Raw genomic sequence first — 22,235 nt, 5'->3', positions numbered from 1 at the left:
GAAGGAATTTGGTGAGGCCGGCCGCCTCGCCATAATGAGGTGCCTCACCGGATCCGGCCTCTCTCTCTCTCTCTCTATATATATATATATATATATATATATATAAGAGAGTTTTTTCGAGCGATCTGAAAGCGTCCACGTCATCAAAAATCAATTTAGGAAAGTATAATTTTTAATGTAAAAAATAAAGTGGAGAATCTTTTAATTATTATAATATGTATATTTCCTAAATTATATTCAAGTGATATTTCTAATTTTTATATCAACCTTTTACATTTCATTTGGCAAAAAAATATCGTTAAAAAAAATATGAAAATAATATAATTAGCTTTGTGGTAAAAAATGCTATCATTAGAGTATAGATTTCATATTCTTTGCACATACTCCGTATTAAAGATGGTGTACTTCGTAATATGTAAAATTGTGTACTTTTTAGTATGTTTTGTCCCACGTTGGAAAATAACGTAGGTGCGGTAAATATGCTACATATAAATAGTAGAATTGTCCCACATCGAAAGATTAGTGCAAGGTGATGTGATCCTCTGATTATAAATAGGAGGCATATTTGGAACTTATGATCCATCCAAAAAAATTTGAGTCTCATAAATATTGTTTTAAAGAGCTCTTAAGATTTTCAATCATTATCTACGATATGATATAAACAATAAAGTGGAAATCGTTGGGAACTACCCGGGAAAGAGTTAAGAACATGAGCAAGAAAATCAAAAAATACAAAACTAAAGGTTTTACTAATGGTAGTCTCCTGACAGAGTACAAAACTAAAGAAATAATGTCGGTAAAAAAATTATGAAAATAATTATTAGATTCATGGCAAGAAATGCTATCATTAGAGTATGTATAAATTTCATATAATTTGCACATATTAAAGATGGTGTATTTCATAGTATGTTATATGTCCCACATTGAAAAATAATATATGTGTGACAAATATACTACATATAAAAAATAGAATTTTCCCACATCGAAATATAACATAAGGTGGGTGATTCCATGATTATAAATAAGAGGCATCATTGAAACTTTAACATCAACCCAAAATCATTTGAGTATCTTAAGTACTGTCTTGGAGTGCTCTTAAAAGTTTATATCATTATATTTTCTACCTATTGATTTTATATGTCTCACATTTAAAAAATAATGTAGGTGTGGTAAATATACTACGTTTAAATAATATAATTAGAATTGTGTTAAAAAAAATTCTATCATTAGAGTATAGATTCATATCATTTGCACATATTTTTATTATGATAAAAAAAATAGAAAACAAATGTATGAATATTAATAGATAATATAGTATTTACTTATTATTAAATCGGGTTGGATGTCGAATTAGGTTCAAAAAACATGGTGTACTTTTAAATATGTTATTCGTCTCACATTGAAAAAGAATGTAGGTGTGATAAATATATACTACGTATAAATAGTTGAATTGTCCCACATCAGAAGATTATCATAAGCTGAGGTGATCCCATGATTATAAATAGGATATATCCTTAGAACTTAGGTATCACCTAAATATATTAATCTCTCAAAGTATACTTATTATATAAGAGACTTTAAACATAATCTTGAATTAAATGTTAAATTTCTAAAGTTGTAACATTTTTTTAGGTGGGAGAAAGAGCGATAAAATGGTCAGTGTTATAATGGAAATTTTTCATGATACCCTATAATTTTGGTAGATTACACATAATACCCCTAATTTTAAGTTTCTACATATAATACCCTTATGTTTACTTTTTTTTCATAACGCTATTGCTCCTATGAGTAACTAGATGAGTAATTGAGCATGCCATGCTATTTGTGTTTTGTTATTTAGGTATTAAATGTTAGTTTATTAAATAAAATATAGATTTAGGAATTAGATATTGAACTGTTTGTGTAATAGATAACAAAAGAAAAAGGCGTCCCCAAGTCATAAGAGTAATGGGCTTATGACGGAAGTTGTCAAATGGTATTCTGAGAAAGAAAAAGGTGAACACAAGGGTACCATTTGTAGAAACTTAAAATTAGGGGTACCATGTCCATGTGTAATCTATCAAAGTTCAAAGTTACCATGAGAAATTTCTAATATTATAATGACATAGTTAATTAAATTTTCATTTAAAAAAGAGAGATATTCGTACCAATAAAACAATAAAGGGGGAATTATTTTTAATTGTTATTTTATTGCCACGCCATCAAACTTAACGTCCATTTAATAACCTTTACATTAGTGGGTACCATGGGAATCTCAAGGGTACCGTAGGCAGATTCTTAAAAGTAGGGGTAACATGAAAAATCTGACAAAATTAAGAGGTACCACGGAAAATTTCCGTATCTCAATTATGATTTTTTTTTTTTGAAGAAAAACAATGTACAAATATTAATGGAGAGTACTTGATCATATTATTAAATTTAAATATAACTATTAGATATATGAGTAGCAATTGTCCGTATTCGGTATTCGGGATTTGGTTGGATGTCGAATTAAGTGGAAAAAAGATAGTGTAATTTTGAGTATGTTATTTGTCCCACATTGAAAAATAATGCAGGTTTGATGAATATATATTACGTATAAATAATAGAATTGTCCCACATCAGAAAAATAATCCAAGTTTGGTGAATATATTACATATAAATAATAGAATTGTCCCACATCGAAAAATTAGTATAAGTTAGGGTGATTATATGATTATAAATAAGAGTTAACCCACATATATATTAATCTTTTAATATGTAAACCAATCATTAGACATAGAATGTAAACATTAAACCCTTATAACGTTTTTTTTTTTGCATTATAAATAAGTTTATTACCCCGTTGCAACGCACGGGCATTTAAACTAGTTAATTAGTATAAACATGTACACTTATGCTATTAATTATTATCATCATAAAATTATATATTAAATTTAAAATCTATGCAATTTTATTATAGTTTATAGTTTATTAGATGTATGTATACTTGTATAGAGATGTTAATTATTTAACATACAAAAATATAACATAAGTAGGTTATAAATAATTCAAGTTAAAATAATATATAATATTGCATAATTGTTTCGATTTGATTTAATGCATATATGTAATATATTTATATAAATATAGAATCCTCTTAAAATTGCATGTTTAAGTAGTAAAAGTAATTTCGTCAGTAAAGAAAAGAATTGTAAAAACATTGGATATAGTTATATGATAGTAATCACTCATTTGAATAGTAAAAGTAACAATATTATCAGCGAGATTAGTGAAAGTGATAGAAACAACAACGGGAGTAGTCAAATAATCAATATTAATGCGGCAATAGTGAAAGTAACAATAATTACGGCAGGAGTAGTGAAATTATCAATATTAATGCGGCAGTAGTGACAGTAACAATAATTATGGCGGAAGTAGTGAAAGTAACAATGATTACGGGCAAGTAGTGAAATGTTATTACTATTATTTCATTAATAAGAGTAAAATATTAATAGTAGGAGTAGTGAATTTGTTTCAAAATTTATTTCATCATAATTTTAGGATATGTCATTAAAAAAATATATTAATGATAAATTTACGGGTTATGCAAATTTAAGTAATTTTATATAATGAAAAAAAATTAATGGTAAGTAGAGGTAGCCCGGGCGAAGCCGGGCACCAATACTAGTATATATATATATTTGTAAGACGGTTTTCTGTAATTATGTAAAGACCAACAAATAGATAACATGTAAACTCAATTGCTAAGAAGTCTGATGTAATACATCAAATTCATGTTCTTTTTTCCAATAATGTGTCAAAACATCAACACTTGGTTTAATTAAACTTTAGTTGATTTTGATATGGTATTCTGTGATGGTAATCAAAGAATTTTAAACAACCGTAACAAAGTGGGATTTGGTAAATTGGTAATTGTTCATCTTGTCACTTAAACATAATGTCAAATTGTCAATAATTTAAATTTCAGTGGCGGAGCCAGGATCCCAAGTCAGCGAGGTTGAAAAATTTTAACGAGGGTAAAAAGTTAATATTATAAGGGGACCTCGAAAAAATTCGAAACTTTTAACTAAAAATTTCAAAATTTTCAAACGTTAGTAGGGACGAGCGCCCCTACTAACTCCCCCTACTACCGAGTTTGATTGTTTTCCCATGAAAATGAAATATCGACGATGAAAATCCATATTAACACCAATTAGAAAGTTGCAAGTAATTTTTTTGAGTTGGTCTCTTTTACGATGGACGAAATTAATAATTATGATGAAGGAAAAATAATTATTTTGTGATAAAATCCGACTATTTTGAGATAAAAAGTTGTCACCACCTAGGTAGCACCAAAACGGACACGGACACGGACACGGACACGACACGGCATCCCATGAAATTTAGGACACGGGACACGCTATTTAAATTTAATAAAATATATATTTTATGGTTATAAATAACGAATGATTTTATTTTTTTAATGTATTTGATATTAAATTTAAATAATTGAAGGTAAACTTTGACTTTGACTTTGACTATAACTAATTCCCATTTTTCAGCCAAGCCCATCTTCTAATCAATCTCTTTTGACATTTTATTGCTCGTCTAAACTATAACATGTTTAGGCAGGTGTCCGACGAGTGTCGGGTGTCCGGGTGTCGGACACGGTGTCGGACACGGGAGGGCTACTTAGGAGGAGTGTCCGTGCTACCTACTTATCACCAATTTATTACAGTATTAAAAACTGATCATATTATGGTCACTTTTTCTTCTTGTTCATTGTAATACTTCATGTTAATCGAAAACGAAAATGTTATTCAAGTGGAGTACCTCATCGAAGAGGAGCATTGGTAAGGTTAAATGATTAATGTTCAGGAATTGAAACTACATGTCAACAGAGTGCACTTCCTTTTTTGAAAGCATATAATAAGAACTCCACAATTAAGTCTGCTTGCCGAGCAGTAATCTTAAAATGGGTGACCTCTTGGAAAAATTGTTAGCATGTGCATGAATGAGGCTAAAATGCACCGGAACTCCTGTTGATTTGTGGGCCAAGTATAGCCTGACGAGCTACCTAAGTAACTGCTTCTGACCCACGTTAGACCTGGGTGTGATAATATAAGTCTCGTAACTTACCGCCGTCGCAAAATGAATTTGCGCATTTTTTGTCATGCTTTGATCACGTTTTACATAGGCAATAAGTTTTTCGTAAGATGGATGTATTTGTCTTAAGAATAAAATGGGTTAAGTAACACATTATTTGCATAAATAAGATAAACCTTTTGCTAATTTTAATTTATTTTGTTTTTGTCTTATGTTATCGTCTTAAGGTCTTAAACGAGAATTTGTGTTAGCAGGACGCAAAACTTGTGCGTATGAGAAAATAGAAAAAAAAAATTAGCAAATGTGAACGATGGAGGAGTGTGTGGCTGACGGGTCGTCGTTGTACAAGTCAAATGTTCGTGCGCGTGGCAAGTCTATGGCCGATTGGCCGTCACCTAATATAGATGTTTTCCATTTGAAATATTTTCATTTTAGTCAGTCTTTATAACAATTTTACACTGTATTCATATAAAATTATTTATTAAAAATAGATTTAATCTTTTGCTAAAATATAGGTAGATAATAAAAAATGTCATAGAGGGTGTTTAGATAGTGTAAGGTGGTATCAATATGACCTACACGAGTTGACCATCTGACTCAATACTAAAGATTCAATTTCGTACTTTAAAGTCAGAAATTTGATTTTCATTATGTTAAAATAAAACCTAGTTGGTAAGCAATTTGTAAATGATACTGTAATATCATATAAAGGCTGATGGTTTGCCCTGCTTGAACGACTATAGCCTACCCTTCTAAGTTCTAGCCTAAACTTTTTTGTAAAAAAAAATGATACTATAGGATGGTTTTACAGTATTTATTTTTAAACGCATCTTTCTAAACGCTCCCTCCTCTCTCTAAAACAAAAAAAACAAAAAACCCTAGCTTCCTTGCGCCGCCACCTCCATCAACCACACATTCCCTCCTCTTCCCCTATCCGATCGCCGGTGATGGGGTCATCCTATGGCCCTTATCCGGCGATACCCCACATCTCCCCCCTTCTATGATCCTTTTTGGTTCTCACCCCTATGATTTGTGACGGATTTTTGTGTGTTTGGGCTGTTCGTGGTTGTCGTCTCGACCATGGGGCTCCCGTCCCGTCGATCCTCGTCCTGTCGCTGAGAAATCTTACATGCACCTCTCCTCCCTTTCCGTGGTATGTCACGGGTTGGTTTGTATGGCGGTTTTCGTCATCTTTAGTTTGTGTCAGTGGGTTGTTTTGCTGATTGGCCTGTTTCTTGTTGTGTCGAGTTGTTGCTTTTTGGGACGGTTGGGGACCGGTTAGTGATCCCCCCATTTCCCCCACCAATCGGTTCTTAGTCTTGGGTTTCTTTGAGCATAGCTCTTTGGGTTTGTTTGGGACGATTGGTGATCCCCCCATTTCCCCCACCAATTGATCCCTTGTTTTTTGTCGTCAATGTTTTTTACGGGTCAGTTTGGGACCGATTGGTGATCCCCCCATTTCCCCCACCAATTGGTCCTTTGGTCTGGGTGGCTGTGTAGGTGGTTTTGCATGTAAGGCGGTGGTCCTGGGAGGTTTCGATTGGTGAAATTGGGTGTCCTTTGCTGGTTTTCTTAGTGGCCTGTTTTTTCTGTGTCGTTCTTTTGCTGTGTCCGTCCGTTTCTTGGGTGGTGTGAGTTCTTGGGGTCGGTCGGGGTTTTTTTGGTTGAGATGTGTTGGGTAGGGTGGAGTTGGAAGTGGCTATGTTTGTGGTTGGTACGGATGTGGTGGTTTTCTTTTCTGTTTGATGGTGATTTTCTATTTATCGTTTTTTCAAATAAGTCTAGCCGCATTTTCGAGTATGATTAGGGTGTCCTGTCCCTTCCTCGGGGTGTTGGTTATCGCTATTGTTGTCTCTTCATGGATGTTTAGGGTGTCCTGTCCCTTTATCCTTGGGGAGCTTCTAGGTATAATAAATCGGTTTTATGAAGATCGGTTATGCGGTTCGGGTTGGATCGTCGGTCGACGGCGCTTTATAGCAATTATGGATGAAACTTGGTCACGGGGAATCCTTTGATGTGGCTTGTGTACGTCTTTGGGTTTGTTGATCCGTCGTTCGTGTGGATTGTAGAGTTTGTTTGCCTTGGTGTAGGAGCCCATGCTCCATCGGATCTGACTTTTTGTGTCATCCACCATCTCTTTCTACGCTCTTGTGGCGTAAGTGCACCACGCCCTCGTCACTCCGCATCTCACATGCATCGGAGGCTTTCAGGAGATGTTAGCTGCTCGCACAACGTCGATAAGGAGACTTACGTCCACTTTTTCGTACTCCACCAACTTGATGTTTCTATCCGACATGGTCTTTTGCTAGGTTTTAATATTTGTATCGTAGTGATGGTTACTTGCATGTGTAATATGGGCGTTGTTTGCCCGAACTTTATGTAGGTATACCTTTATTTACTGCTGCCAAAAAAAAAAAAAAAAAAAAAAAACAGTATTTATTTTTATTGAATATATAATTTTTTTAAATGAATTTTGTTAAGAAATGAAAATATGTTAATATCATATTATAATAATTTATGTAGTTTGACTTGTGTATATTTGATCATAAAAAATTGAATGGCGTCATTCTGCATTTCCACCTTTCTAGAATATTACAAGTCTCAAATCGAGCTAACTACTCATTAATCACACAAGTCTAATTACATACAAATGGAAATAATAATAATTGAAATAGAGGAAATAATAAAACACGCAGTATGACTTAATTACAAATAAAATAACTATATTGTGATAGACTAATCCAATGGGTCCATAGTCCATACAATTGTTTACAAGTCAAACTAATTTCACGAGTCTAAACTCTAAAACCAGTATTGTCGCTAACTTATAAACAAATACGAGTATAAATTCATATCGTAAAATATGGAACGGTGTTCGATTCACACTAGAGGACTATTGACTATTGAACTGTACTCAAGGTTCAATTATAATTTTACCAGTAGCATGGCCATCCATCATTTTAGCCCAACCATCTTCAGCTTTACTCAAAGCATGTTTCGAGTCTACGACTGTTTTAACCTTCCCTTCTTTCACCAAATTCACCAAATACTTCAAATTCTCTGTATTTTGTTTCACAAATGAAGGCACCAGCTTTTTCTTGGAGAATGTAATATTTTTGAGCACAAAAGTTAGCATTGCATTTAACCCAGGAGTCAAGTCTATGACCTTCCCATAAGTGCTCAAATTCGGCTCAAACCGACTCCATGGAAACCCGGTTGCACAATGTACAACATAATCATATTTCTTTCCAGAAGGACTCTTTAAGGCAGCACCTTCTGGGGTAGTATAGTCTATAACTTCGTCAGCTCCTAAGCTTCTGACCAGGTTAAGATTGCGAGTCCCACACGTGGCTGTGACGTGGGTGTTTCCGAGTTTAGCCAGTTGGACTGCGTAGTGGCCCACACCTCCTGAGGCGGCTGTGATCAATATGTTCTTCAGGTCGCCGGTTCCATTGAGGTTGATGTTTGCCGACTGAGTGAGAGCATAGTGAGCTGTCATAGCCGCCAGAGGGATGCCTGCGCCGACATCTGCTGATACTTCGGGTGGTCTGATGACTGTTATATTTTCCTTTGCCACGACGTACTCTGCCAGTGCACCTCCATTCTGTAAAATTAGAGGCAAGACCGTAAACTATTGATTAGGTAAGACAGATGGAATATGTAGCCAGTGTCGGTAGAGAAAAGAGCTTACACTGTGGCTAAGATAGGCAATAACTTTGTCGCCAGCTTTAAATTTGCTGGTCGACGATCCAGGTAGAACCACCTCCCCTGCTACATTAGTTCCTACAACAATACAGCATAAGACATTAGAGAATGGGGCTGCATACATCCAAATTCCATACCCTTTGCCTCACCATGTGTTATATATCATTCAAACTAGCTACGGATATGGGAAGATCGAGAGGAAGACGAGATGAAACCTGGGATGGCGGGGAACTTGCGAGGGAAGAAGGGAACAATGCCCATCTGAATCCTATAATCCATGGGGTTTAAAGAGGCCGCTTCGACTTTCAGTAGAACCTCATCACCCTTTGGCTCTGGTATAGGAACCTCTACATGCTGCCATTTATACAATCATACAAATATACAATGCTTGTTATACTCCGTACTTTACAGGAAAAAAAGGCGCAAATATGTTCATTCTAACATATTTCAACCCCTATATTTTATTTCCAAGTTTTCGTGGGTACAAAAAAAAAAAAAGGATAAATGAAGAAAACCTTAAGAGCAGCAGCGCCGCCACCATGGCTAAAATATTGAACAGCATGCATTAGTTTACCAGCCATTATTTCTTATTTCGTCAAAATTACAAAGCAGAACACCTAATATTTATAATCTTGTATGACGTCTCGATATAGTAAGTTCAAAGGGCAAAATGGTAAACTGGTGTTTCCAAAAGTTGAAGTTTCTGCAACAAAAGTTTGCAGTTGACAAGTTATATGAGACACAGACGAGCAAAAGGACTATTGGATTGTGGTTCGTGGAAGTTTTTCAACCTCAACTTCATAAGTTCCTAACTCATGCATAGACGTCTCTTTTGAACCTTCTGACCCAATGAGATTAGCAAATGGAGTATGGGATTGTGGTCCGTGGAGGTTTTGCAACCTCTAGTTCATAAATCATACATAGAACGCAGACGGCTCTTTTGACCCTTACCCCCAATGAGATTAGTCTTTACATTTAGTGGTTGTTTGCTAATATTACTCCCTCCGTCCCAGTTATTTGATAGGGAAGAACGTAAACTTAATCGAATGTCTGGCCTAATATTTGTTTTCAAAAGCAAGAACACCAAACTACCTGCATATACGCTGGATACAGCTGTAATTCCAAGCTCGAGGAGCTACACTCCGTCTCAATTATTTGTTTTCATTTGATTAAAATATCCCTCAAAAAAGAATAAAAACAGTGAATGACACTTATGCCCAGAGGGAAAGTCTTACCGCTCTTCTGGTCATATCAGCTCGAACCCATACTAAACCAGATGATTTATACCAAAATAAACAAATTATTTTAGCATTACTTAACATTTGTGTTCTTAGGTACTTCTGAGGATGCTGTCAGCATACTTCTGCCATGTACGATCATTCGAGAATACCTTTGTCACCAAATTCTTTGGCCTTCACTATGTAAAATTGACAGGTCCAATCCAAAAGAAAGTAAGTTAAGAAACTTGATATATTTCCTGTACCTCACTACTTGGGCAAGTATTGTTATAGTTGTTGCGCAAATACTAATCCCTTTGTCCTGGTCATTTGTTGTCCTTTTTCATTTTGGGCTGTCTCAGTCATTTGTTGTCCTTTCTATTTTAAGAATGAATTTGATGAGTAATTTGGTCATTCACATTCAATTTATTCCACATGTCATTTAGTAATTGGCCCCTTCCCCCTTTCCTTCGTCTTTGTGCCAAAACCAAAGGACAACAAATGACCGGGACGGAGGGAGTAATATTCTCGAGTTCAGGTGAGGTTCATTATCATGGGAAACCTCTTTTGCACCAAACACACCATTCATAGGCGATTCGACTTGAAAGGCTCCTCACTCGGACTCGGACGTTCGACTGATAAACCCGAGGAAGAATTAGATGCAAGTACATGAAGGAGTTATGTCCACTGTCTTATACGAATTAACTCAATCAAGTCTATGTAATTGATATGCCTTGCTAGAGGCCAATGTCGGTTTGACGCGTAAGGTGGTTTATGTATCTGGTAGTCTTAAATGGGCCTATTGGGTCAGACATAAAAGGTACGGGATTAGTATAATTATAAGTCAGACTTATAATTAATACTAACCGGGCTCTAATAATGATTAGGCCCAGCTGCGTTTATCTGATAGAGTTTAGGAAACTAACCTATGTATCTCATCTATATAAAGAGGGTTTGTGTGACAAACCTAATAAGGGTTTTATTCTTTTTGTCTGACATAAAGAGAGATACACTAAGAGAGAGAAAATGAGTTTTCTCTAATTTAGATTTCTTCCCCTTCAAGTACTAGCATTCTAGTCGGAGAATCGTAGCTGTGTGGATACCGCTAGAGGCATCACAACTGGGGTGCTAATTATTCGTTGGGGTTTCGGTTTTCTACATCAAATATACTTCTTATTATCGTTATTATTCCGCTGCGCTAAGAGGTATGTGATTCATCTTATTTCCTATGTTAATTTGTATAATACTTGCGATTAGATCCGGGCTCATAGGGTGTACAAAACCCTACAGTGGTATCAGAGCCTTTGTCGCGTAGTATTATTCAAATCGATTTGAATCTTGCCCCATAATTGGATATGTGAGATTCAATTGATATGATGAATATGAATATTTGTTGATTTATTAGGAACATGTTTAGGGTAGTTTCAATTTGCGAATTTAATACTGTAAATTATGAAATTGGATTTTATATAAAATTAGAGTATATTTTGCCCTAAAATCGTTTTTCTAAAACCCTAAGACGCTATTTCATTCTTGATGATGAGCCCTAATATTATTAAGGCAATACTCGAATGAAGTAAGACGAAGGGAGTCCAAAATCATAAGTTAAGAGGCGAAAAACATGGCTTAATTGATTGGTTTAAAATGTTGAACAAATCGGTTTAGCATGATAACAATTGTCGAAATTGTTTCGACTAGTTTTAATCTGTTTTTTATGTTAAACGGACCGGTTCCAAGTTAATTGGACCCTAATTGTCAGGGAACCGGTTTAAAGTTTTTAAAACCGGTTTATTTCAATGCGAACCGCTCTGTTTAACATTTTAGCACGTTTAACATGTTTTAGCTTGGTTTTCGATTTAAAAGGAATGGTTTGACTGTGTTCTTTCCGGTTCCGAGTTGGGCAGGCCAATACCGGTCAAGAACCAGTCATATTATGGTCGTGTCCGCCTGTTTTATATCAAAACTTATTGATTTTTTTGAAAATCGATTTGTTTGGCCTTGGTTTTGTTCTATTTTGTCACAACATTGAATTGATTATGATTAAGAATTGTTTTACAATTACGAATCATTTTGGACACTTGATTTATATCTTGAATAGGGGAAATGGTTTCTTTGGCCGGGATATTAAATCAATCCTTTAAGATATCAAGTCTCGTTTGTTTTAGATGAATTGTTGAATTAAATTACAATTATGAATTGCACAATAACTTGGTTGTGATTGAGAATTGTTTTACAATTATGAATCATTTTGGGCATTTACTTTTGTATCTCGAATTAAGAAAATCGTTTCTTTGGTCGGGATAATGTTGTCATGCCTCTTTAATATCATGTTTTGTGTATTTTGATGAATCGTTTATCTAGATTACAATTATGAATTTCTTATTGAAATCATATTATGGGTCTTTTATAATTTCAAAGCCCTATTGATTTGTAAGAAAATGCTTTGGTTTAACTTGGTTTTGGTTATGTGTTAGTCCAAACTAGAATAGATCCCGCGCAAATGCGCGGTTTTTTAGATAGAGATATTAGAGAACTTAACAATTTTACAATAATAATAACTCCATTTGAAATTTAACTATGAAACTTATTATTAGTAATGTTTTGTATTAAGAGGTAAGAAAGAGAAGGTTTAACACTTACTCTCCGTATAAAATTATCGGTTTTATTGAAACTATTTTGTTGACTTTGTTTTAAAAAAAATTATTATTATATCCTTATATTCACAAAAGTCGTAATATAAACGCGAACGAATGACATTGATAATACAATTAGATAAGGTATGTGTTATAATAAATATATTTATGTATATGTTAAATTAATTTTTTTCAAAAATTAACCGAAATTTAAATGTTTACATGGTATGGAACAGAGATAGAAATTAAGTTAAACTGTAAAAAAATAGGTATATTATTAGTAAGTTTTTCGTTTTAGAAGTAAAAAACAAAAACAATCTATGAATACTCTCAAATTGTAGTACGTTTGTTTCAAAAGACTGAATAGTACAATTAATTACAAAGTATTTGCTAAAAAAATGTTCGTGTTTCAAAAAAATAATAATATTGAAAAATTTCTATCACATCATACCTATAATTAGTGCAATTTCATTTATGTAACAAAATCAGAAAATTGTATCAATATGTTTATACAAATTGAAAAAATATTATAAGTTCTTTAAACGGAATAAAATTATTTATTGGATAGAATAGTATGCCTAGTTGTAGATATGATATAATGTAGCCTATTTATAGCAAGTTTTTTAATTAGGCGGGAAAATTTCTAAAACTCTTATTCTTTTAGTAGAAGGGGGATTGTTTGACAAATATGGCTAGAGTTATGGCTAAAACTAGTATAACCTTGAGATTATAGCTCGATGTTATAGCTAGAATTGGTACAAACTCTGAGCTGGTGATAAAGTTATAGTTGAAGCTGGTATAATTTTGAGATTATGGCTCAATGTTATAGCTGAAACTAATACAACTTAAGTCACATGTCAATGTTATAGCTAAAGTTAGTGCAACATTGGACTAATGTAGTTGACCTAGTGCCAAGGTTATGACCCATATTGCATTTTATCCCTCATAAATATTAAGTATTGCCTTTCCATTATTGACCACTACAATAAGTTTGCATCGTTGGTTAAAGTGACTGCCAAAGCAGTGCTTTGCCAATTATGTGAATTGAGTAGATGGGTAACAGTTTGCATCGTTGGTTAAGTGACTGCCAAAGCAGTGCTTTGTCAGTTATGTAAATTGAGTTGTTACTCATACGGTGCAATTTGGTTCGCTTAACATGGCTATCAAGTCGGACTTGGGCTTTGAGACAAGGAGTTGGTGTCATATGATGACTAACCGACAAACCGAGAGTTACATGGAGATGTAATTGACATGGTGATGTCTACCTAGACTTTTGTGGTTTGGGCGATGAGCCAAAGCTCACTTAAGTCACAAAGTGTTTGGGATCTTGGAATATTGTTCATGTATGAGGGTTACATGTTCAATTTATCATCTTAAATTGTTTAAGATAAATTATTAATTATTGTTTCATTTTGTATATACATTTTGGTTATATTTTGTCTACATTATCACATTCTTAGAAAGATGATTTTGAATTGTTCAAATTCATTGATTGGTATATTGAGAATTGTTCTCAGTACTAGAGAAATGTTTTTTCCTCATGAAGGGAATCTCTTACAAACTAGAACCAATGCTAACATACAATTTAAGTTGTATGGTTAGAGTCATGAAGATGACTAGATGTACCAAATATTTCAACCGTCTAAATTAAGGGAAACGTTCCCGATAAGTGAGAAAGGTAAAGCTAAGGTGGTCCGATTAGTCCATATGTCATTTGATGACATAATTATACTGATAATCTGGAATGATTGGATATTTCTTGTGCTAGATAAAATTAGCAACTGAAATTATTTTAGTTATGCCTCAAGTTAAAGTGAGTTCATTATGATGTAACTTGACCATTAGTTTTCTCACCAAATAACATGAGATGTTGAAGACGATTGAATGTTGTATCATGAAAGTCTAATATTAATATTTTTTGAGTTTATTAAGAAGAAGACTTGAGATATTGACTTAGCCGGTGGTAAAGGTGAGTGAAAGGGCAATCGTTGTCAGACTCAAACCTGGGGCCAAGTCTGAAAAGGGTACGTAAATAATTTAGAGCATTAATGTAATGATAACATTAGAAAGGTAACTCCTAGAAGTGTCTAGAAGATCTGCAAATGCAATTGAAGTATGACTTCAAGTGTGTATGTTATGGAGGTAAGCGTTACTATTGTTCTGCTATTTTGGTATAAGATTCCAAATGTAACTGTTACATTATAAATGTAATTTGTCCAGAAGGGTAGAACAATATCTGAAGTGAAATGTTTTAACTATGATATTAACAATTGTTCTTATTTCATATGTAGAAATGGTTTACTTAAGCTTACCTTATTGCTTAATACTAGAATTGAATAAAGGTTATTCATGTACATGTCATATTCAAGGTTGGTAATTCTAGTTCATGTTTGGACATGGACTGATTTTATGAAGAACAAATGTTGTTCTACGACCTTGTCAGAAGATTAGGTACAGTGAGGCTAGCCAAGTTGTTATTCTTAGTAATGAACAACTTTATCCATAACATAATGATTATTAGAGTTCAAGTTTTACGACTTAGTTCTTACCCATTTATGGCAGTGTCCTTAAATCATTAAACATGAAAACATAAGGTATGTCACTTTTGTTTAGATGATGAAGGGACATAAGAGGTCTCCTACTGATTTCAGTGGGATTATGTCTGGCTTCTTTGATCACACATATACAGATATATGTGGGTTCAATAAGTTATTTTGCTAAGGGAGAATTTCAGTTGAAAGTATAAGATCAACTTGAGAAGTTGATTTTTTACCGTTTAATCTGAAGGAGACTGAGAGAATTTGGACTTAATGCATGTGATCATCTTAGAGATAAATGAAATCGTTCAAACTATCTCGAACCCTATGTGGTTTGGTTCAGTCTATGATGAGTCACACAGATCCGATTGATTCTTTTAGAGGCTAATGTTGCACTATAATGTTTGCGTACATGATTAATGAAAGTGTCCATCTAATAAAGTCGTAGAAAAGATAGCATATCTGATATGCATTGGAAGTGTTCCTAAACTGCATTTTCTTAAGATTTTAGACTTTGAAAGTTTTAAGAAAATGTTTCTTGAAACTTAATTTCGATTCTGACATATGTTTTTTGTGGGGTATCCTTAAGAAGGAATTTTATTCAACAACCCATCTCATGAACAAAAGAAGTTTTGTTATGTGGAATGTTATGGTTTCTATTAAAGAGATGCGGTCTCTAAAAGAAACAGTGGGAGTAGAGTAAATGTTGAAGTGTTTAAGATTAACAAAAATGCTATACAAATGTTGAAGAAGATTTAGGTCTTATCCATGAAGAGTCATGGATGTTCTACCTGAAAGTCCTACATAGGTTTGACCTATATGGAAGAAGCGATGGACCGCAACTCCAAAAGGTGGTATAAAATCATAAAATCCTAAAGAACTCCATGTACCATATCAAAGTATAGACTTTGTAAAGATGGTCCTTCAATGTGAAGATGACATGGAAAGATATATGGATATCTATATAGCATGGCTGGCAACAACTATAGATTGATATCATATTATTCACCATGATAAAATCTATTTACAGCAGTATGCTTAAGTTAAATAGGATTAACCTAGCAAAATACTGTCACTCATATGATGAGTTTTGGTAGATGATTGTGAAAAATACTTTTTTCTTATTGGAATTGTGTAAGATGGAGTGTTTGACACATCATGTGAATTTCACGTCATCAGAGTGCGCTAGGAAGATGTGAAAGTTTCAAATTGGTTGAAACGAGTATCTTGGACTTGAAATCTTTGTTCTCAATAAAGTAACTCAAACGGTTTGATATCCTTTGAAACAAAGATTCAAATGTAATATGTACAAGAAGACTAGTGGCATGAATACTCTCCTTCTTTATCTGCTAGTTGGGCTTGGCGCAAGATCTGTTGGGTAAAAGAACTGTTGAAACCCTTTATGTTTTCTGATCTCTGGAGGTCACAGCACTCTCAGTATAGTATTCAGATGGGCTACTCTTGGATAGTTGATCAGGGGGTCCCTGTTGTATGGCATCCTTGGATGAGTAATAGGGTGCTTGTGCCCAGGCATTCCTTCTTCATTTGGCTCACTGTTCAGAACAGGCTTTTGACTCAGGATCGCCTGTGCAAGATGAAGATTATTCAGGAGAATAGGTGTTTCTTATGTGGAGTTGATGAGGAGAGCATTGAACACCTTTTTTTTTGAGTGTTGTTATGCTAAGAAGTGCTTGGAACTGGTGAGGCTATGGTTACAGGTGGATATCCCAGTGAATCTGGTGTTAAGCTGGTGGGTAAAGAAGAAAATGAACTCTCTGCTCATAAAACATATTCTTGGAGCTGTGATTGCAAGCCTGATGTATCACCTTTGGCAAGCAAGGAATCAGAGTCGAATTGATCATTATGTCCCTCGGCCTGAGAGAATTTTTCAGTGTATTAGAAATGAAGTATTAGCAAGAGTTAGAGGCAAAAGCTTGATACTAAAAAGTCAGTTAGCTAGAGTTTGGATTGAAAATTGCTTGAGTCGTGTAATATGATAGGGATATAACCTGTGTATGTGCATGTTGGAAAAATTGGCATTAATATAACTTACCTTTTCCCAAAAAAAAAAAAGAAGACTAGTGGGAGTGCAATACACTTTATGGTTTAGTTTGTATATGATATATTTTCTCTTATGCAACAATACATTTTGTTTTAGTCTATGAGACTTAGTAATAAAATTGTTTATTTTGTGCTCGTATGACGATTAAATACCGATATAGTTCTAGTGATTGTCACTAGACAACCATCTAGGAAATGATCATGTATGCTTGAGGGGCATTGAGAATCATTTATGAGATGGAAGCTGTGATTAAGTGATCGTTGTAAACAAGTTGCATCGATTATGATTTTCAAATAGACAAGGTTGGTTCTTGATTCTTATCTAGATACATTTTGTTTATATGAATGAAGTTGTGAGTTAGAATAGTGCCAAGCACAACGACAAGACCAATATTATAACTAAAGTAAGTGACTTATTGCTTGTGAATCAAGAAGAAAGTGTTTGGTTAAGAATCAAACACACACTTGACTTTGATGATTATGAAGCGTTTTTGGTGCTTATGAATCATTTAACAGTTTATCTTATTGATGACGTAAATTGTGTATTTGCAAGATTATAACCGATACAATAGTTGCATACCCGTACAAAATCTCTATTGCATTTAGAACATGAAGAGTCATGTTGTTGCAATTTGTATAAGACGCATTGGCGAGTGGTCTTAGTACTACCAAGAGATGTTTGCCTTAGTGGGAGTTATTTTCGATGATTGATATATATATATATATATGACATATCACATTTATTTAATATAAATGCATTTTATTCAATATTGATTGGATTATTTGCCACTAAATAACATACATTAATGAAATGGATCGCCAAGTGCGTGACTTGGTTGTGGAACTCCATTTGGATGATGTTGTTATTTTGTCTCTAGTCAGAGTATTATGTTGGGATATTTGAATACTCATAAATGACTAGTATGTACGCTGGTTGATGGTATATTCCATTAGTCATAGGTATGGAGATACTAAGCCATGTGCATGGATGTGTGTTGGAGAATACACATTAGACAGACCCGCCTAAAAGGACTTTACTAAGGATTCGCTTAGTGTCAGTAAAGTTCTTTGCAAGCTGTTGACTTGTTTTGGTCTTTAGACCTGAGTCTTTGACTATTCTGTACATGTGAAGTGTATACTTTGATATCATTCCTATTCTGCTGTAAAAGGGGATCATGGCTGATCATTGGGTGTGCATAGAGCATGTGATAGGATGTGGTTAGACAAGAGAGGATTTGATCCTCCCTTGTGAAGGGAGTATATTGTTTCTTGGCCTCTCGAAGAGTGTGACTTGTGTAAATGCGTGGTCGCGCTCAGATGGGATGATTGTCATCCATTTGCTCTTTTACGAGTCAACTCAGGGATTCGAGAAAAATGATTGGGATATATGAGGTTGACACTTTTCCTACCTTATTCTCAGTTGGAGACAATAGTAGCAAAAAGACTTATAATGGTTCTTATAAGGACATGTACAAGTAGAAGACTGGAGGAGTTATGTCCACTGTCCTATACAAATTAACTCACTTAAGTCTATGTAATCGATATGCCTTGTTAGAGGCCAATGTCGGTTTGACGCGTAAGGTGGTTTACGTATCTGGTAGTCTTAAATGGGCCTATTGGGTCACACACAAAAGTACGGGATTAGTATAATTATAAGTCGGACTTATATTTAACACTAACCGGGCTCTAATAATGATTAGGCCCAGCTGCGCTTATCTGATAGGGTTTAGGAAACTAACTTATGTATCTCATCTATATAAAGAGGGTTTGTGTGACAAACCTAATAAGGATTTTATTCTTTTTGTCTGACATAAAGAGAGATACACTAAGAGAGAGAAAATGAGTTTTCTCTAAGTTAGATTTATTCCCCTTGAAGTACTAGCATTCTAGGCGGAGAATCGTAGCTGTGTGGATACCGCTAGAGGCATCACAACTGGGGTGCTAATTATTCGTTGGGGTTTCGGTTTTTTACATCAAATATACTTCTTATTATCGTTATTATTCCGCTGCGCTAAGAGGTATGTGATTCATCTTATTTCCTATGTTAATTTGTATAATACTTGCGATTAGATCCAGGCTCATAGGGTGTACAAAACCCTACAGTACAATTCTTAAAGACCTTGATCTCAACTTCATCTTTAGATTGCAGAAGTCATGGTTTCAAGAACTTTGCAGGTACTCTTAACAGTAATCATTACTGGCAAATTTGTTTCTGCATTTTATATAGTTATTTAGCTGACAAAATCCGATTTGACACGAGAAAGCCCAAATCCGACTCGTAGATTTCACAACGAATAATTAATAAAGATTGTGAGTTCCTGGAACAAGAGAGAATCATAGATTATAGCATGCTTGTAGGGATTCACTCTAGAGAAGCATCAAAAGTAGGGGACTTGATTCCCTCGGGAGATCAAACTCTTACCGATTTGTTCTTCTATAATCTATACTGTCATTTACTAATCTCATTACCACATTTCTCCCTGAACATGACTGATACATACTACCTTTATGATCAGGTGATAAATCTGAAAGCGATCAAAGTACCCCTGGTTTTTCAGAGAGCCTTGCTAAGATGATTTATCCCCATGGTGTTCGTTTAGGGCCCCAAGATAGCTGGAGTTCATTGCTCCTTAGCCAAACCTCTAAACGTCAACATGACAAAGAAGTCACTACCCTAAGACACTTGGGATATTTATCCCAACCTAGAACCCAAAGAAACTTTTGGCCACATAGTTAACCTTTAGGTTGTCTAGCCTAGACACTTTATATCCCCCTTAGACTTTTTAGTCTTTGCTTAGATTTCCTGACCTCCTTTGAACTATTGGATCATAAGGTGCGCAAGAACAGGAATGGTGAAACCGTATTGCTTAAGGTGCTATGGTCTAATCATAATGTTGAAAAAGCTACATGGGAGCCGGAAGAGGCAATGAGGGAGCGTTATCCGCATATTTTTGATCAGGTATGTTTGGTTACGGGGTCGTAGCCATTGTCTTTTAAGGGAGGTAGGAGATAATCGCATGTGTTTTGGGTAGTTTTGAGGTCGGTATGATTGTGTTTCGAGTTGTGTGGTCATAGTTTGGTTATGGTTGGGAATATGGTTATTGTCTTTTGAGTTGGGTGTTCTTTTCGTGTTGTGTGGTTAGTAGGTTGGTACATGCATGGTTGTAACAGGTATGGTGTGATCTTCGGGGAAGAAGTTCACTTTTAAGGAGGGAAGACTGTTATTACCACATAATTCTGGACACAGTACACTCGGTCGAGTAGGTTGTACTCGGCCGAGTAAGTCGTCGAGTGCTTTTAGATAGGCTACTGTTTTGGGTGCACTTGGCCGAGTTGTGAGGAACTCGGTCAAGTAAGGCATACTCGGCCGAGTACTTCAGATACTCGACCGAGTACCCGGTCTTACGGGTTTTCGCGGTTTGATTAGGATGATAAGGGAGTTATATATTTCGCTAAGCACGTCCTTAATCATTTTTTCTGAAACCTAAAAACATTTCTAATCTCCTCCCTCATCATCCTAATCATATCCTAGCATCTTATGGGTGAATTCTTGAGATTCCGAGTCCGTAGTTCCGTGTTCTACCGCATTAGTAAGTATTTGTTGTCTCGAATCAGTTTAATCAATTTTTTTTAAGATTGATTAAACCCTAACCAGAGCAATTAAAGGGAATGGTTTTGTTTAGGGTTTTATCTTGATGTTAGAATTGTGCGTATGATTGTTAGGTGGAGATTTCGTAGAGGAACAGTTCTAGCCTTGTTGTTGTGATTGATTGCGGAATTTCGAATAAGGTAGGGCTTCCCTACTCAGTCCTTTGTACGATTATTTTTATTGATGTGGTGATTATTGGTTTCCTATTGTGATAGCATTGTGGTGATTTGGTATTGCTGGTTGTTATTGGTATTGATCGTGAAGCCATTGTCGGGAGATGGTCTTCACCCCCATGTTCGCCCCTTGTGGCTCCAGTCGCTAGGGGGTGTGCACAATAATGATCTGGGATCACTCGTTGCGATGAATGGGGCTTAGATGGCAAGGCTGCGGTCTCCCACAGGCGGTCTAGGTAACCTGTTGCGATCGGTTACCTGGCAGATCTGGGCTACGGCTCATATAATGATACTTGGAGGTTTGAGTTTGTATTATTACAGGATTGAGATTGGATGGTTATTGTTGTTGTTATAACATGTGTTATTATGCAGTGGACTGACCCTTTTTTCTGTTGTTGCAAAACCTGCGGTGATCCATTGGGGGATGGTGAGCAGATATCTAGCAGGTATTGATGTTTGAGCTTGTTGCGGGATTGGACGGGACATCTAAGAGACTATCACTTTTTAGCTTCCGTTGTTGTTTAGACTTTCACTTGTTTAGTTGAGTTGTACTTTATTTTTGGTTTGGAACTTGTAACCTTGTTAAACTTTACTTTATATTCATAAATGTTTCATTATGGTATCTTTGATATGTGCTACTTACCTCGGGCAACTGAGATAGTAGCACTCTGATTTGATAAGGTAGGCCTTGGTAAGACACCTTGGTAGATGGTGGTGTTACAAAGTGGTATCAGAGCGACGATTTTATAACCTAAAACCAATGAACAAATGAACGTAGGGTGTCTAAATAAAATGAACCCGGGTAGGAGTTGTTTGGAGCTACCGCAAAGGTTTGGGAGACGTCCTAAGACCACAAATTTGGCCCTTACAACTTCTAGCCGGTCACTACGGGGTGTGTCGAGGGATCGTTGTATGTGTGTGTATGTTTCTTTATAAGTATGTTGGATGGAAGGAGTTGTGATGTGAATTTGATGGATACGGAGTAAATGATATGTTTAATGTGTTATGAGCATGCTATGGTGTATTGCTTGACATTTTTTTACTTAGTAACATGTGAAATAGGAAGTGTTGGTTTGTATGTTGTTAAATAGTATAAAGGGAATCGTTTTGCATGAATCGGCTGAGTGTGGCGGGGTACTCGACCGAGTACCTTGGCAGTCGACTGAGTAGAAGGAGTTATGCTGATTTGGCAG

The 22,235-nt window shown here is 35.2% G+C and overlaps 1 protein-coding gene across 1 annotated transcript; it reads right to left on the bottom strand.

The window, feature by feature from the left end:
- Window positions 1-7,707: 7,707 nt before the first annotated feature.
- LOC141595313 (quinone-oxidoreductase homolog, chloroplastic-like) lies at window positions 7,708-9,445 on the bottom strand. The gene is made up of 4 exons (XM_074415300.1): window positions 9,288-9,445; window positions 8,988-9,126; window positions 8,759-8,850; window positions 7,708-8,671 (listed from the first exon to the last, which is right to left on the bottom strand). The coding sequence occupies exons 1-4, from the start codon at window positions 9,351-9,353 to the stop codon at window positions 7,982-7,984; spliced, it is 987 nt and encodes a 328-aa protein (XP_074271401.1). The 5' UTR covers window positions 9,354-9,445; the 3' UTR covers window positions 7,708-7,981.
- Between the last annotated feature and the right edge of the window lie 12,790 nt (window positions 9,446-22,235).

Source organism: Silene latifolia, chromosome 1, assembly GCF_048544455.1.
Source record: "Silene latifolia isolate original U9 population chromosome 1, ASM4854445v1, whole genome shotgun sequence".
In the NCBI taxonomy this organism is placed as follows: domain Eukaryota; kingdom Viridiplantae; phylum Streptophyta; class Magnoliopsida; order Caryophyllales; family Caryophyllaceae; genus Silene; species Silene latifolia.
The sequence above is the reverse complement of the archived record's forward strand: the minus strand, read 5'-3'. Positions and strand labels throughout refer to the sequence as shown.